This window comes from Salvia hispanica, chromosome 6 (genome assembly GCF_023119035.1).
Source record: "Salvia hispanica cultivar TCC Black 2014 chromosome 6, UniMelb_Shisp_WGS_1.0, whole genome shotgun sequence".
Lineage (NCBI taxonomy): Eukaryota > Viridiplantae > Streptophyta > Magnoliopsida > Lamiales > Lamiaceae > Salvia > Salvia hispanica.
The window spans coordinates 40408230-40425964 of NC_062970.1; the positions used below are offsets into that span (position 1 = coordinate 40408230).

At 37.0% G+C, this 17735-nt stretch overlaps 1 protein-coding gene across 1 annotated transcript; it reads right to left on the reverse strand.

The window, feature by feature from the left end:
- Positions 1 to 8677: 8677 nt before the first annotated feature.
- On the reverse strand, positions 8678 to 11369 carry LOC125193127 (laccase-14-like). The gene is made up of 6 exons (XM_048090870.1): positions 11229 to 11369; positions 10985 to 11136; positions 10451 to 10695; positions 10232 to 10360; positions 9221 to 10150; positions 8678 to 8966 (listed from the first exon to the last, which is right to left on the reverse strand). Exons 1-6 carry the CDS (start codon positions 11310 to 11312, stop codon positions 8803 to 8805), a joined length of 1704 nt encoding a protein of 567 aa, XP_047946827.1. The 5' UTR covers positions 11313 to 11369; the 3' UTR covers positions 8678 to 8802.
- Between the last annotated feature and the right edge of the window lie 6366 nt (positions 11370 to 17735).

Below are 17735 nucleotides of genomic sequence, written 5' to 3' on the forward strand. Positions count from 1 at the left end.
GCGGACCTACACTAATTGGGGGAGGGGCTTTAGCCCCTAATGAATTCATTTTTTTAATTATTTTCTACTATAAAGTTCTAAAATTTGTTCATATTCTATACACATTATTATATAAAGCCCCTATTAATAATCTAAGTTACCTACAAATTTATTTTTAAGATAAAATTTGAAAATTTAGCCCCTACTCTCGTTCATTTCTGCGTCCGCCACTGCGTGGCTCCGCCACTGGTTGCAGGAGTGTGGTACATGCATTGCCATTTGGAACGTCACACGAGCTGGGGAATGAGAATGGTGTTCATTGTGAGGGACGGGGCCCGCCCCGATGAGAAGATGTTGCCGCCCCGCCGGATATGTCATACTGCGGCGAGAAGAAGATGCTCAATAATTTTATCTACATTTATTTCCTTGATGTTTGGGGCCGGGGCATTCTTGATTGTGCTATATACTACTACATGAAAATTAGGTTCATTTGAAGCTCGTGTATCTATAAAGATAGGTGCAAATTAATTGAAAAAATTTGTTTAGCCATCATCCATATGTATGACTACAATACCTCACTTGATTTTATTGCATCTCAATCTGTGATATTTAAGTAACTGCACATGGCAATAATGTTGAATATGCCTTGGTATTTACTTACTTAGGAAAATTATATATTCTATTATTATAGATAGGAAATGACATAAATAGAATATAATACAGTATATTTCATCACTTATCGTCAGAAAAGGAATATGTTTAATATAATATTCCACCGTTCTTTTAGTCTACTGAGAAATATTTTATGGGTCTAATTTTGGTTAGGGTTCAAACGATTACCAGTTTTTTCATCAGTTCTACATAAAGGAGAAGAGACAACATACAACAAATTTTGCGCGAGAGTTATATGAATCTACAAGAGAGTGAAATAACATTAGAGAACATTGTGAAGGACGAGGAGAGAGCCGAAGAGAAGATGCTGCCGCCTCCATCGAATATGCCATAATGCGGCGGGCCGGTGGCGAAAGGTCATCTCCTCCTCGTGTTTAGTGGTCCTCCATAAATTATGGGGAAGAGAGAAGAAGATGCTCAATAATTTTATCTTAGATTTATTTGAGTTTATTAGCTTGTCTGGTTTGAGGGCTTTATGGATTGTGTTAATATCATAAATTACTATATATCATGAAAATTAGGTTCATTTCAATTTTCAAATCCATGTCACAAGCGAGGCCTCTAAAATAGATGGGTTCATTGAAAAAGGAAAAAACGTGCGTCATTAGATGGGCTTTTGAGCTTATGGTTGTTGAGTGTAGTAATATTGTGGGCCTTTAATTGAGTTACCTTATTCACATGCTTGGGTCCGTTAAAATAACTTTGAAACATTTTTAAACTAACGGTAGAAAAATTTTATATTTTCAATCTCTAAAATTCTTTTTCGCTATTAAAAATAAATAAATAAATAAATAAAAGAATCTATAATCTCAATGAAAAAATGGCATTCTATCGTCGTATCATTTGTAAATATTTGATTTATCACCGTTTTTATCTTATTAATTTTTTTTTTCAAAGTTAAAAATAGGGCAGTGATAATCGTACATGACTGTACGTATATAATCGAACTTTTTTTTATCATTTTACATTGAAAATCGATTTATAAACATTAATGGATTTAAAATAAATTTCATACTCCCTCCGTCCGCCATTAGAAATCCTGGTTTACCATTTTAGTCCGCCATTATAAGCCGCGGTTCACTTTAACTATAAATCATAGGTACACATCACTTTCCACTAACTCATTCCACTCACATTCTATTACTCCCTCCGTCCCGGCTAAGATGACACATTGCTTAGCCGGCACCGGATTTTAGGAGTTATTAGTTAAAGTATTTAATTAGAGAGAGAGAAGGCGGGTGTAAGTATTAAAGTAGAGAGATAAAGAAAGAAGGATATTTTAATAGGAGTGAGAAAAAGTGGTTGAGTGTATTAATTGGAGAGAGAAAGTTACCAAAAAATGAAATGTGTCATCTTAGTTGGGACAAACTAAAAAGGAAAACGTGTCATCTTAAGCGGGATGGAGGGAGTATAAAATTAGTATATAAAAATAGGCCACATATTCCACTATCTTTTCTCATTCACTTTCCTCTACATTTCTTAAAACTCGTGCCAAACTCAAATGGACTTCTAATGGTGGACGGAGGAGTACTAATCATTTTGAAACAATTCGAAAAAATTTTGAAATTTTAACTTAAACATTTGTATATTTAAGAAAAAACTTATGTTTTTTTACTAAATATTATATAATTAATTTAAATCAAGCTCGAAATCATGTTACAATTTGACAAAAAATTTCTATATCACTTCTTTCTTATTGCTACATGTACTACCATAAATAACATAATTAATTTTTAAGTAAATTCAATTAAATTTAAAATTTTAAGGATATAATATACATGTACTCCCTCCGTCCATGAATAAGAGTCCCGTTTTTCCATTTTGGTCCGTCCACGAATAAGAGTCCCGATTCATAATTACCATAAATGGTAAAGAGACCCCACATTCCACTAACTCATTCCACTCACATATCATTTAAAACTAATATATACAAGTGGGACCCCTATTCCACTAACTTTCTTCCACCCACATTTCTTAAAACTCGTGCCATTTAGAAATGAGACTCTTAATCATGGACGGAGGGAGTATAATTTATGTGCATTTATCTTTTCTCTTAAAATTATTTAATTTTTATGTCCTTAAAAAGTACTCCCCATTCCATTAAATATGAAATATTTGGAAATCGATTAAGAAAGAGTAAAGTAAAAGAGATGAAAAAGTAAAGATAAGGTTATTTTTATTTTAAGAAATGTTTATTTTTAATGAGACAGTTTAAAAAATAAATTTATTTGAACAAATGGAGTATTAATAGTAGGTAGTAGTGTATTATCGATCTGCTTTTCGATTCTCAGTCAAACGATTGTACAAGTTGACCTTTTACATCTTTAAAGATCTGCTATTAATTATATTGATATGATTCCACTTGTAAATGTTTGTGATTAATTAGTTCACTTATTTATTAATGCCACTGTGTTGCGTGCCCGTGGTTTGTGGAGTTTGAAACAAGAAAATCTTTATTTAAGTTTTTCGAGAAACAATTCTTTAATTTCCTTATGTAGTGATCTAAGGTTCCATGATATTAACTTTACATTTTAACTCATTATTATATTTATCTTGTTTTATAATTTTAGTTTTCGCTAAAGATTGTCTTAAAATGCAATTAATCTTAAAAATAAATAAGTATTCCCTCTGTTTCATAGTAATGGAGGCGTTTCATTTCGATACGGAGATTAAGAAAAGTTGTGTTAGGTTAGTTAAGTAAAGGGAGAGTAAAGTGTAAAATGAAAAAGGTAGAAAGATGAAGAGTGAAAAAAAAATTAGAGAGAGTGAAGTAAGTGTGGGGAAATGTGTTGACTTTTACTAAAAAGAAAAATGACTCTATTATTATAGAACGTATCAAAATGACAAAATGACTCTATTATTGCGGAACGGAGGGAGTACGTCACAGTGAGGTAGGTTTGTACTTTCATGTGTGTTCATTAAACATTATATCTGTTCATTTTACAATATTGTTCACGTACGAGCTAATGAACTAACTAGATTCAAGGTTAAAACTCGAACATTTATTTAACGAGCTGAGGAATCTCATATGAATATTTATTCCACTTCATTTAATTTTATGTATGGATCTAGAAGATATTGTTTAATCTTAATTTTGTTATATATTTCTATACAATAATGATCTAGAAGATATTGTTTAATCTTAATTTTGTTATATATTTGGGTCCTATTCTAATGCTTATAGCACTCTAATCCAAAATCAAGACTAAATCTCCACCCTTGAATTTTAAAATGAGTTACGTCCCTATATTTTATGATATGATATGATTTGATATGCTTAATGAATACTAGTACAACTTTTTGTACCTTCATATATATTACCGCATTCTTCCCTATTGAAAATCTCCTTCCAAACGTCCTTGTTTGGTTATGGCCGTGTTGCCACAACAGTCTTCCACCGGCCACCCATCTGACTCGATTGTACACAATATCAATATTCCCTCAGTTTAAATTATTTATTTTTACTTTTGTGCACTTGAATTTCTATTTTCTTATCTAACTCATATAGAGTTGAAGGGATTTTAGCTAGTTAGAAGTTAGCAAGGTCAAATATAAAATCTTGGGGATACCATGAATCCAATCATATAAAAAGCATAGCTGATTTTCTAGCTACGTATCTAGATCTGTCATAAAAGAAATCGCATACTCCCTCCGTCCCAAGGAAGATGGCTCCTTTCTTGGACGGCACGGGATTTTATGCAATTGTATTTTGTGTATTAAGAGGAGAGAGTAAAGTAAGAGAGAGGGAATAAAGTAGAGATAAAAGTGTTTCTATTTTAAGTAATGAGTCATCTTGGTTGGGACAAACTAAAAAGGAAAGTGTGTCATCTTCAATGGGACGGAGGGAGTATTTTTCTTACTTTTAGACAACCTATATTTTATTACAAGAGGCACGGACGCACAACCTAGTATGATGATTTTTTTTTAGTTCCACGAAACAAGCATCATGAATAATTGGAAACTAAACTAACGAGAAATGATTTAAAAATTCAAATAGAATGTCCTTTTTAAGCATTTTATTTTCCAGAAATCAATAATACTTTATCGTGGATCAATTAATGATGTTAACGATGCCAATCAAGTGGCCAAATGTATTAAGTGATGATTGATAGTTTGATACCCATCATAATGCTCCCTCCATCCACTGGTAAATTTTCAATTTGAGACCAAATCAAGTTTTAAGAAATTATTGATTTTATAAAAGAAAGCTGAAATTATTTTTTAGTAAAATATGATGAGTCATACTTTTATATATTGATTTTAAAATAAAATTTATGTATAGTGAGTTAGTAGAATGTGTGGTCTACTTGCTTAAATATAGTAAAAGTGAAATGCGATATTTATTGACAAATAAACTATAAAGAAAAAATGAGACATTTAATAACATATAACAAACGGAGGGAGTATATGGACAATGAACCGAGAAATCAGTATATGGTAAATTGAGGTTACATATTTGCGATATTCTATGTAAGATATGTTTATGAACAAAGATTTAATTTCGTTTAAAATACTTTTCTTTTTGCTGTTCACTTTTTGCTTGAAGAATTATTTTTGTCAATGTATCTATATATATTGATCTCTCTCTCGTATATCTATTTTTTTCTCTCATTTATTTAATTTATTTCTCATAAATAATTATACTTCACGGTTAATTAAGTTTTTAAATTATTAATTTAAAGATGAGAGAATATTATATATACATAGACTGATAAAAATAACTTTTAAAACAAAAAAAAAGGACAAATATCTATAAATAGTGTAAATATGCCTCAAATAAAATTAAGTAGTAATATTTGTTTAGAGAATAGTACTATTTTTTTTATGAGATACCGCAATAATAATATCCAATCTCAGATTCTCAAATCTCAACCGTCCAAAAACCTACTTACAGCACTTTTTTTATTTATGTAAATTACTCATATACAGCCAAAATCGTATCTTTGACATATCTCACTAATGAAGCGCGTTAGACTTAAAAATTTTAAATTATTAACACGAAGTAAACAAACTTTTCTAATTTTGTTCTTTTGCTACATATGATCCACATTAATCAGAATGATGGTAGATAAATAGATTAAACTATTCAAATTATTCAATTCTAAAAAATATTTGAATGAGAAGCTAGCTTCCGTAGCCCACGCCGCCGGATATGCTTGTCTCACCTAATTCATTCTCTTCTATTATTATTATATACACATACATAGTAGGAGTAATAGTTTGATACTCCCGTGAGGAAAATATCGGTCAAAGTATGTTAAGAAACTAAATTAGATTTTGACTAAGAAATTGAATGAAAATGGATGGTTATGTTTTTGTTTGATACATCTGAGAATTGCTGACGAGAAGTTTTTCTAATCTTGACACGGAGTTTTTTGATAGAGTACTAAATGCAATTGACATTTCTACCCCTAAATCAATTGGTAAATTGCCATTTATACCCAAATTTTTAGGTTGGGACTTGGGACTGTACAATTTTGTCTATGAGCCACCATTCCTTTTTTTCATCTCCCGCTGCAAAGAAGCTACGGTGAAAGGTGCAAAGACATGAAGCTTCTGTTGAGGGATCGTAATTTACTTTGCCAAAGGCATACAATACACATAATCTTTACACTTGTTATTTTTACCAAAAAAACACCCTAACCCAATTGCTAATATATCGGCGAATTGGAAAGATTTTAGCATCTGATACGAATTTGAAGACAGTCGTCTTCTTTAAGATGTTTTCTCCTACCTTTGATATCAAAGCATCGTGGGAGGATCCTAAAGAATGAGCAGCAAATGAGTAAATTGAAGGTAGGGGCAATAATAAGAATGAGCAGCAAATGAGTAAATTGAAGGTAGGGGCAATAATGGTATAGTGGTAGGGAGTTGCATTTTGTGGACACAATTTTCAAGATCAGAAATGTATCGGGTGATGTAGCCCCGATAAATTAACTAAGGCGCCTTTTCAAGGGCCCATACAAAAATCTTCCATTGTCATCAAACACTAGAGTTTGACTATAATGATAACGCCAAAATTTATCCCCAGTTTTTAGCCAAGTGCTACATTGGTTTCTCCCTTATTTCTCCCTTATTTCTCCCTAACTCAACATTTCATTTTTACATCATTATTTTTTATATTATTTAATTTTCCCTACAAATGTATTTAATAAATAGACTAATAATGAACAATTCATCGTTGTATTAATCATTGGAAAATATAATACAACGAGAAAAAAAAACTACAAATAAAAAACGCAAATAAACAAAGATTTAAAAAAAAAATCTAAGACGGAGGGGCCGGAGGGGCGTCGGGATCGAGCCCCAGCGTACTCTGCAGGTGTTGGATGCATTTCCAGAGGGCCGCCTTTTCTTCAGGGGTCCCGCCGCCGGTGAAGTACAGCGTGTACATCTGGGTCAGATTGGCGACATTGCTCGAATAAGTGGCTTTTTCTAAGTCGATGACGGATTCCGACGCGACTTCCGACGTTGCGCCCTTCCCCTTCCGCCTCCCCTTCGCCTTCTTCACTCCCTCCGGGCGCTCGTGCGGACCATCCCCACTCAAGTCGATGTGGGCCGCGCTCCCCTCGCTCTCCGAAACGCTAAGTCGCGAGCGCACCGATTTCCCGTGCAGCGACAAGTACTGGCTACTATACATCCGGATGGCCTCATCTCGGACCATGTGCTCGTTCCGCCACTCGTCATGTGAGTCATCAAGTTAGAATAAATACCGTTGAAGTGCCCGCAGTCCCTCATGAGGCGCTCCCAATGCCGACGGATCGCCTCGCCGCCATGGTCCTTCATCGAGGCAGCGTAGTCTTGTAGCTCCTGTACTTCGCGGCAATCCGCTCCCGAGAATATGATCTCAGTCCGGTAGTTGCTGCGCTCCGCGTCCCGTGATCGTGGTGTCCGCCCAGCTAGATCGAGGTTATCAGCTCGGACTCTTACGGCAGAGTGTAAGTAGGTCCTTACCCGCTCCGGCCTTCTCATCGGAACCCGTACTCCAGTCGCGACCCGACGACGCGGCGCTCTTCCCCTCCCGCTCCTAGAAGGCGGCTCGGTGGGCGTTTCTTCCACCTCGAAGTCCTCCGCGCTCGGTGTCGCGGCTTCGAGATTCTTGGTCGCGCTGGGGTTGATCCGGGGTGTCGAACCGGGGCCGATACACATCGTCGGCCGGAAAGGGCATTCTGCCGTCGCAGAGTTGAAGTACGGAGAAAGTCTCCGCGCCGGAGGAGTCTGCAAAGGAGACGGACCCCCGTATGGAAGTTGGCCGGGAGGAGAACCCATCGCCAACAACGACTGCATCCACTGCTCGTTTGCTTCATCCGTGTTGGGAATTTGTGAACTCGACTCTTTCCCCTTACCCTTATCCTTACCCGATCGGGAACTTTTCTTCCAAAAGCTCATAATTTTGATGAAAATTGAAGATTGGGAGAAGAGATTGAAAATGGAGAGAATGAAGATTGTGGGTGATGAATGGAGGAAGTGGAGGAAATATTTATAGGGGTGGAATGTAAAATAGCCGTTGGGTTCAAAAAAAAAAAAAAAAAAAAAAATTTTAATTATCGCCGACATCGCCGAGCGTCGCCACAGTGGCCGGCGATCGCTCGGCGATAATCCGGCGAGAAAATTGAAGGTAGGGGCAATAATGGTATAGTGGTAGGGAGTTGCATTTTGTGGACACAATTTTCAAGATCAGAAATGTATCGGGTGATGTAGCCCCGATAAATTAACTAAGGCGCCTTTTCAAGGGCCCATACAAAAATCTTCCATTGTCATCAAACACTAGAGTTTGACTATAATGATAACGCCATTGGTAATTAGAGTAATGATTAAACAATATAAACACTGCAAACATTAAATATTACTCCTACTATGTATGTGTATATAATAATAATAGAAGAGAATTAATTAGGTGAGACAAGCATATCCGGCGGCGTGGGCTGCGGAAGCTAGCTTCTCATTGAAATATTTTTTAGAACTGAATAATTTGAATAGTTTAATCTACTTATCTACCATCATTCTGATTAATGTGGATCATATGTAGCAAAAGAACAAAACTATTTCGATAATGGGATGCTACCCAACAAATATCAATCGTTTTACAACGAGTTCAGAAATTACAAGATTATTGAAACTCTAAGCAACAAATTGCACATATAAAAACATTCAAACCCTAAATAATAGTTGTAGAGGAGGCGTGTCACAACGCGGCATATCCGGCGGCGGTGGTAGCATCTTCTCGTTGGGGCGATCACCATCTTTGACAATGAACACCATCTTCATACCCCAAGTTTGATGACGCTCGAAATGGCAGTGCATGTACCAAACTCCTGCAAAATAAAACATTAGCAACTTTACTACTCTTACTGTTTGGGTTTTAAGAATTTTGAACCAAGGTAAGCGGGGAAACATAAGTCTCATTTTTATATACTCCATAACTATAGACACTATTTCTATTCGTTAAAATAGCCAATTTTATTTTGTGGTGATTTTTTTCGAAAGACATATTTTGTGAAATAAGTTAATACACTTATATAGTTAAAACTAAAAAGTGAAATGAGACAAATAATAACGAACAACATACCTGGATTGCTCGCCTTAAATCTTATAACGGTCCATCCGTTTTTCGGAACTACCGTAGTGTCCATAAACGGCGGGTCAATGAGGTTCAAGTTAGGGCGATCCTGGGCACCATCGAAGTTCCCCAATCCAGAGCCGAGGACGTAGAAGTTGTAGCCATGTAAATGGATGGGATGATCGATTCCCTCCCCGAGAATAGTTCCTTGAAACACGATTTCAACGCTAGCATTATAATCCAACATATACACAGCAGTCGCATAATGCGGATGCGACTCATTCCTCTCCAAACTAACTTGTGTATAATTGAACACTCTTTCCGGTCGATCTGGGAAATCCGGCGTGAAAACCCCCTTGATCCCTTTGTAGTAAGCTTCTAGAATGCTTGTTTGCGGCATTATCATCGAGATGTTGTTTATACTTGCCTGGAGCCTGTCGTCTTCCAAGCACGACGAATTCGTCGGACACGGCCACAGGTTGATGGAGAGGACGAAGAAGAGATTTTCTGTGATGTTGATTGGGACATCAATGGGGTGTTTATCGTTGGCTAGGCTTCGGAGCTTGTTGCTGAAATAGATCGACGTCACATAGCCATCGATTTCCGGGAAAGAGGGGAACAGCGGCGACCGCGGCGGGGTGTAGTTCCCCACGTACTCGAGGATTCCGGTTGTCGGGACGTAGTCAGCGCCCGAGGCGTATACTCTGGAAGCCATGTAGTAGTGGCTCGGCGGCTGGTTGGTTTCGAGGAGGAAATCGATGGTCTGGCCGGGGGCGATTGCGATGTAGTGGGTGTTCAACGGCTTCGTGTAGGAGCCGTCTGTTCCGACCACGGTGACGTTGTGGCCGGCGATCTTGAAGAACATGATGTAGTTCATCATTGCACTCACCAATCTGAATAGGTAGGTCTTGCCTGGCTCGACTTTCAACCTAAATGTATCTGCAGGTCAAAAGACTAGCATGTTAAGAAAGAGAGTTCATTTAGTCTATACACATCACACCAATTGATTTATTAATCCACCTTGTGTTGAACATGGATACAGATCCCCAGGTTGACCATTCATGAGGAAAGCATCACAAATCTGGGGATCGCGCCCCGCAGCAATAAAGTTATGATAGACGTTTTGAATCTCGGCATTCCACCACTCTCCTGCACATCCCAAAAAACTAGCTTCTCAGGACGTACATACACTCAAATTTGGTCTATAAATCTGACAACAAATGTCACATTATGACACACCTAGTAAAATGGGAATTTGAGCATGAGGCTTGGGGAAAGGATAACTTTCCGTGGTGGGCGGAAGGACGATGATGGCGCCATACACAGTAGCCCGAGACCAGTCACTGTGAGCGTGCCAAAATAAAGTGCCTTCTTCGTCGGAGAGAATCATCCGTTGTCTAAACTTGTTGCCGGGAGTGATAGGACACATCGTCACGAGGTTGGTGCCATCTGACCATGGGTATCTCGGCATTTTTACTCCATGCCTGAAATTACGAACCATTAATTAATTAACTAACTAGGGTTTTCTTATAGTACTACTCCCTCCGTTCCATTGAAGATGGTCCACTTTTCTTTTTGATTTGTCCCAATCAAGATGACCCATTACTAAAAACGGAAACACCTTTCCCTCTACTTTATTCCATCTTTCTTACTTTACCTCTCCACTTCACACAAAAAATTAATTTGCATAAGTTCCTGTGTCGTCCAAGGAAGATGTCATCTTCCTTGGGACAGAGGGAGTATATAATAGCATTTCTATGTATTTTTACGTACCAATGGATGGTTATATTTTGATCAGAGAGATTAATAATATCGAATAAGACCACATCTCCCCTTCGAGCATATATAGTTGGTCCCGGGAACTGTCTGTTCACCGTTAGCATGCTTTTGGTGGTGCATAGCCTTGTGTGTGTTGATCTTCTCACCTGCAAAATAGGGTTTTCTACAAATTTAAACATTACAAGAAAAAAAAACAAAAACAAAAATAAATTCCAAATGTTAATGATGTTGGACTTACTTCAAACCGATGAACCAAAGCATGGACCGGTGTCATGCCTCCCAGCAAAATAATACATGAGAAGCACAAAAGGAAAAACTTCATAGCCGAAAATATTTTTCTTTTTCTTTTTGATTTGAAAGAAAAACGGTTATGTATGGTTGAAATTGGAGAAAATTGATCGATATTTATAGTTAATTTTAGAGTAATCATTCGATTGTTCACATTTAATGTAGATAACGTGGTTTTTTTTTTTTTTTATTACACCACGCTATAGTCATTAGGACTTCTCTTTTAATAGTTGATTTTAGAGTAATCATTCGATTGGTCACATTAAGGGAGAGAACGTGGGTTTATTTTTTTTATTTCACCACGCTGTAGTCATTAGGACTTCTCTTCTCATATTGGGATATTGGTCCACAGTAGTATGGAACTTTTAAAAATTTCGAGTTTTTCCAACGAAATTTATCCGAATTTGTTATTTTCCACTAGACAAAAAAATTATGGCAAATAATACCATAATACAGATTTTTTTCCTAATTTATCGACAACAATTTCGAAAGCTTCAAGTTCTTCACTCTTTTAGGATAGTTTTCTTAAAGTATACCCTCCAAAATTGTTCTTCAATCCATTAATATAATAGAAAGTTTTTCATTGGTAAAAATAACAAACTCCGATAAATACTTTATGATATTAATTGTCAAATTAAAAGTTCGTGGAAAAAATTAAACTTTTTGAAAGTTCCATGATATTAGAGACCAATATCCCTTTAATATTTTAGTAAGTTTTATCAAAGTAAATTTTTATTAAAAAAAAACGCGGCTAGCATAAATTTGCGCGCTCTTTTGCAAATTAATATATGAAGCGAACGAGATTAAGTAGCGAGAGGAAAGTCTTAATTCAATATATATTTAATTGATAAATATAGTATTCCCTCCATCTTATAATAGATGTTACACTTTTTTTTAGCTTATCCTATAAAAAAATGTCACATTTCTTTTTCCGAAAAAAAATTACTCTCACGTTAATTTAATCTCTCTGCACCTAACACATGAAACAATACTATCTTCTAAAATCCTATATCATTTTCTAAATGTGTCATTATGGGATGGAGAGAGTACTGAATTAAATATTGTCGTGATTCCAAATTAGAACGTACGTTAGATCTAGAAAAGGCAAGCTATAATATAAACTAGTTTAAAATATAACTGCATGCAGTAAACAGCTACATAAATATTGATAAAATATTTAACAAAAGTCAAAACTAGCACTACCAATTAATTTGGATCTTACTATTTGAACTAATCAACAAGTAAGATATGAATGATGAATTGTACCCATATGGCCATATCTTAGATCTTATCTTGCATTTGTTTGTATATTTGTTTTCTCTATTTAATCAGAATTCCAATATCCATACATAGATCTGATTAACATGTGATACAATCTCAAATTCAATTCTGTTTATTTCACAAAGGTAATGATCTTTCTTGTAAACACAGTAATATACATAAGAGCATAAAAATAAAACTCAAACAAGAAAAGCAAACGTCAAACGGTATGATATATAACGTTTAAAGAAATAGAAATTTAAACTACTCTTTACAGTAGAACTCTCTCCGTTCCATGCTAATTGAATCATTTTTCTATTTTGAGAAGTTCCAAGACAATTAAGTCATTTCTATTTTTGACAAAAAGTATCTCTATTACTGTCCACTTATCACACTATTCTTAATCTTCATGCCGAAAAGAAATGTCTATATTAACAAAGAATGGATGGAATACTTAATAAAACTATTAATACTCTCTCCGTCTCACTTAAAATGACACGTTTTTCTTTTTAATTTGTCCCAAATAAGATGACACATTTCCTTTTTGAAAACTTTCTATCTCCAATTAATACACCCAACAACTTTCTCTCACTCATTTCAAAATATTCATCTTTCTTTCTCTCTTTATTTTAATACTTACACCCACCTTTTCCCTCTCCAATTAAACACTTTAACCGATAACTTCGAAAATATTGTGCCGGCCAAGAAATGTACTCCCTCCGTCTCAAGATAAGTGACTTGTATTCCTTTTTGGGGTGTCCCGCTATAAGTGACCTATTTCCATTTTTAGCAAAAAGTCATCTCTCTTACTTTATTCTCCACCTACTTTATTCTCTCTTCTCTCCTCTACTTTTCCCTCTCTCATACTTTACTCTCTCCACTTTAACTTATTTAAATATCATTCCTTAAATCCCGTGCCCAAAAGAAGTAGGTCACTTATCTTGGGACGGAGGGAGTATCATTTTAGTCGGGACGGAGGGAGTAGTATTTTATTTTAGCGTAAGTTATTCTAATGACTTACTATATTCACAAAAATTTTGAAGAAATGAACTTATGTTGATATGTAGTCTCTCGTGTTTAGATTTAGAATATGTCGAACATGTCCAAGGAAATTAGGATCAAATATTTTGGAAAATGTATTCAATAGAACAAAATATCTTCTAGGTTAAACGTTATATCGTCTTAATCATTCTATGCCACTAAAATGTGCAATGTATAACAACAAAGTCTCAATTTCTAGAAAATATTAGGCTGCAAGAATGGACTATGGCATTTATAGCCCATTTAAGTCAAGTTTTAGACTTGAATCAATATGCAATTAAAAAATCTGTCCAGTTGCAATTCAATCCTCTCTCAATATATGATAGGTTATCAATAAAATTACGAATATTTCGATTGGTTATCGATATTAATGCATAATTGGTAAAATAAAAAAGATATAAAAAAAATGATAATAGAAATATTATTAGTGAAGAATAAAGCCCACGTTATTAGTTATTAGTAGCGTAGTAGAATTTTTAAAATTAGAAAGTTAATACTATTATGGAATAACTAATAAGAAAATAGTTTATACTTTTGATAAGTCGTATTCTAAGCCTTGGTTACTGGTCAGTATGTCGTGATTTACATATATTATCCACAAAGAAGTTGCTTAAGTGTGTAGGATAAAGGGATCCAAGTCAGTAGGAGACGGTTCAGACAACTCAGGTGAAAAGAGCGCTAGAAGGGTGCAATACTGACCAGAATGCATGCCAGAGAAAAGGCTCGAGATAGAGAAGAAGGATTGCTGGGATGATCAACCATAAACAAGGGGCAAAAGATTCATTTCGCGAAGGAAGTCTACCCTAAAAGTAAGGGCAAGCCTCCCTATAAAAGAAGCCACTTGGAGAGAGAGAAAGGAGCTCTTAGTTCTCATTTTGCCACTTCACTTAGCTAGAGTTCTCTCTCGAAAGGATCAGTCTTTCAGCATTGTCCACCGCTTCTCGTTCCTCGCCACAGCCATCGTCACCTGAAGTCCTAGACGTCCACCGGAGAATCATCATCCACCGTTCCAGCCAGTTCATGCGTAGTAGTAGCGGTTTCATCGCCCAGAGTGGCAAAAACAATCTTTAGTCGCTTTCTAGTCTAATATTTACTTGTTTTCTTCGTTGGATCTGTTGCAAACTTAAATCTTGTTGCCTTTTGAAGTATTTAGTTAAGATCCAAACGTTTTTAGTTATGAAGTTTGTTTTACGCATTTCTCTTTGGTTTGAATCTGCTTCATTCTGCCTAGAAGTTAAACCTAGTTATCGCGTTTATTTTCTAAAGTGTTTACGCATCTTTTGTTTTAGTAGGCTAGATCTGGGTTTGTTAACTGAAATTTCAAGTTCATGTTTCGGTTTAAGCTTTCGTACATGATTTTCTTGTTCTGCGCTGTCGTTACCACCTTGCATGTTAGCTAGTAGGAGTAATCTGGAGTTATTAGCCATTAATCTTCAAGTTTAAGCTTTTAATTGATGGATCTTATGTTTGAAGTTGTGAATCTAAGTTTATCCATGGAGTTTTTGTTCATACTCCCTCCGTCCGCGAATAGGAGTCCCGGTTGGCCATTTTCATCCGTCCGCCATTAGGAGTCCCGGTTAGACATTTTATCTTGGGAGTATAAAAAATGACCCCACTTTTCCCTTAATTTAGAAGCTGCAATTAATTTTAATCCACTTTGATTGCAAATAATAATATAAATGGGTCCCACATTCCACTATCACACACTTAAATTATTACACTCAAACTTTTCTTAAAACCCGTACCCAACTCAACTGGGACTCCTATTCGCGGACGGAGGGAGTATAATTTATGTGCATACTTTTTTTTTTAATGAACATCTTCACGGTGGAGGGTTGAGCAGGTCCCTCATCCCATATATATCTTTTAAACAAAAGGGTATACAAAGACCAATCCCCAAAAGTAGGAGGCCCAAAATGCAAACATTACAAATTACCAAAACCGGACAAAGAAACTCAAAATCTAAGTCTAAAGCTACGCATGCCCAGCTGATCAAGTCTGGCCAACGCTTTTGCTCGGGGGAGGATCTCATTCTCCTCAAATCTCACCAACGACTTACTGATTTTTCCCAACGAAGCCAAGAAATCCGGCACTTTATTGCCATCTCGACGGATGTGCGAAATTTTCCACTGGACCTCCCTTAACTCCAACCGAATCCTAGCCATAGTGTGCCTTACCCCTGCTGGACCGAATTGGTCTTTACTCAGAAGCAAACACAACACCTCCGCATCAGATTCTATCCACAGGTAATTACCGTGCTTCTTTGCCATTACAATTCCTTCTAACACAGCTTCCAGTTCTGCTTCTAAACTCGAGGACACATTTACTGGGATAATAAAAGCCTCCAGGGACTCACCCAAATGGTTCCTCAATATTCCTCCCCTTCCAGCCTTACCTGTTGCTTCCACAAACGCACCATCCGAGTTAATTTTCAACCATGGCCAGTCCGGAGGTCGCCACTGAACTCTCTCTACTCTTCTCAGCCTACATTGTCTTGGCTGGTCCACCATAAAGTCCACTCTTGGATCACATCCTCCCCACTGATCTGGACCAATCTGCCCGGCCAGCACCAAGTTTCTCAGTTGCCATTCAATTCTCTTGCAAACCCTCTCCACCTTGAACTTCTTTTCCCGATGAACGCATCCATTCCTCTCAGTCCAAATATACCACAAAATCAGACAAGGGATTAAGATACAAATATGATGTTTCTGCTTACTTGCCATGTGTCTCTGCCACCACTTCAAGCAGCCCTCTATGTTGTGGCCCTCGCGCACAAAATCTGAAACCTCCGTGAACCATTTTAAAAAGAAGCTCCACACCCCAACAGCTGCCTCACCATTCACAAAGAGGTGCAGTCTTGTTTCTTCTTTTGGAGAGATACAACAACGCCATTTAGATGCAAGGGATACCCCTCTCCACTGGATTTTTGCATCCACAGGAACTCGGTTTGCCAGAAGCCTCCATAGGAAAATCGAGACTGAAGGGCTGATATTTTTGCCCCAGATAAAATCATATACTTCTAAAATATCCCTTCTGTGTCAAATCAGATCCCAAGCCGAGGCCACAGAATATTCACCCTGAGGAGTCAGAGTCCAGTGAGCAATATCCTTTTCTGCAGATTTGATCGGGACTCGCAGTATTGCCTCTCTCACCTCTCTCGAGACCCCCCAATCATTCAGCAATTCAACAAGGACCTCCTCCCTCCATCCAGATTCTGCCCAGAAATCCTCCACCCTCACAAAATCTGGAACTCCAGCTCTAGAAATCAGAGAAATGATGGATTGTTCCTTCAACCAATAATCCTCCCAGAAGCTAACCTTCCCATCCCCCAACAGGCATCTGATCAAGCTTTGGCACTTCAGCCCAGCCTTAAACATTCTTCTCTAGGTGGGGCTGAACCTACTTGAGCGGTAGATGTTTAAAGATGATGAAATCGACCAATACTTCATGTACATGTTTTCTTCCCATAAGGACTTCCCCTCACGAAAATCTCCACCAGAGCTTATAATTGTAGGCCTCTACTGTATTGCCATACTCCTTAGACCCAGCCCGTCTTCCAAAGTAGGCCTACAGATATCCTTCCATTTGATCCAGTGTGTTTTCGATGTTGTGTTACATGAACCCCAGAAAAACCTAGCCAAGACCTGTTCCAGCATTCTGATCGCCCCTTTAGTTGGCTCTAGCACTTGAAATATATGAACCGGGATTGCCTCAAGGACACTCCTAACCAAAGTGAGTCGGCCTCCAAAAGAGAGACGCTTGTGACTAGGGATGTCAATTTAGCCCAAACCCGATGGGCTAGCCCGAATAGACCGGTAAATTTACAGGGTTAGGGCCGAAAATCTATAAACCGATAGGAAATCGGGCTAATTAGGCTAGCCCTATCGGTCTGCCGGGCTAGGCGGGCTGGGCTGCCGGGTCAGCCCATCGGGCTATGCATAAAAATTCTAAAAATTAAATGTGTGAGTTTTAATGATCTTCTGACTCTTCCACTTCCAATTGATTAGTATTTAAATCACCGTTTCTATTGTTTCACTTTCACACATTATTCACTATTCTCTTCACCTCTCTTTTTTCTATTTGTTATGCGTTTAGCTCAGTAGTCATATCATTCTATATGTATATCAGTGTATACATTTGTTTAAAATAAAAAAAT

Coding starts and splice junctions, on each gene's coding strand:
- LOC125193127 (XM_048090870.1), bottom strand. CDS start 11,312: ATGAAGTTTTTCCTTTTGTGCTTCTCATGTATTATTTTGCTGGGAGGC. Junction 10,696..10,984: donor CAAAATATAACCATCCATTG/GTACGTAAAAAT, acceptor TCGTAATTTCAG/GCATGGAGTAAAAATGCCGA. Junction 10,361..10,450: donor TCAAATTCCCATTTTACTAG/GTGTGTCATAAT, acceptor TGGGATGTGCAG/GAGAGTGGTGGAATGCCGAG.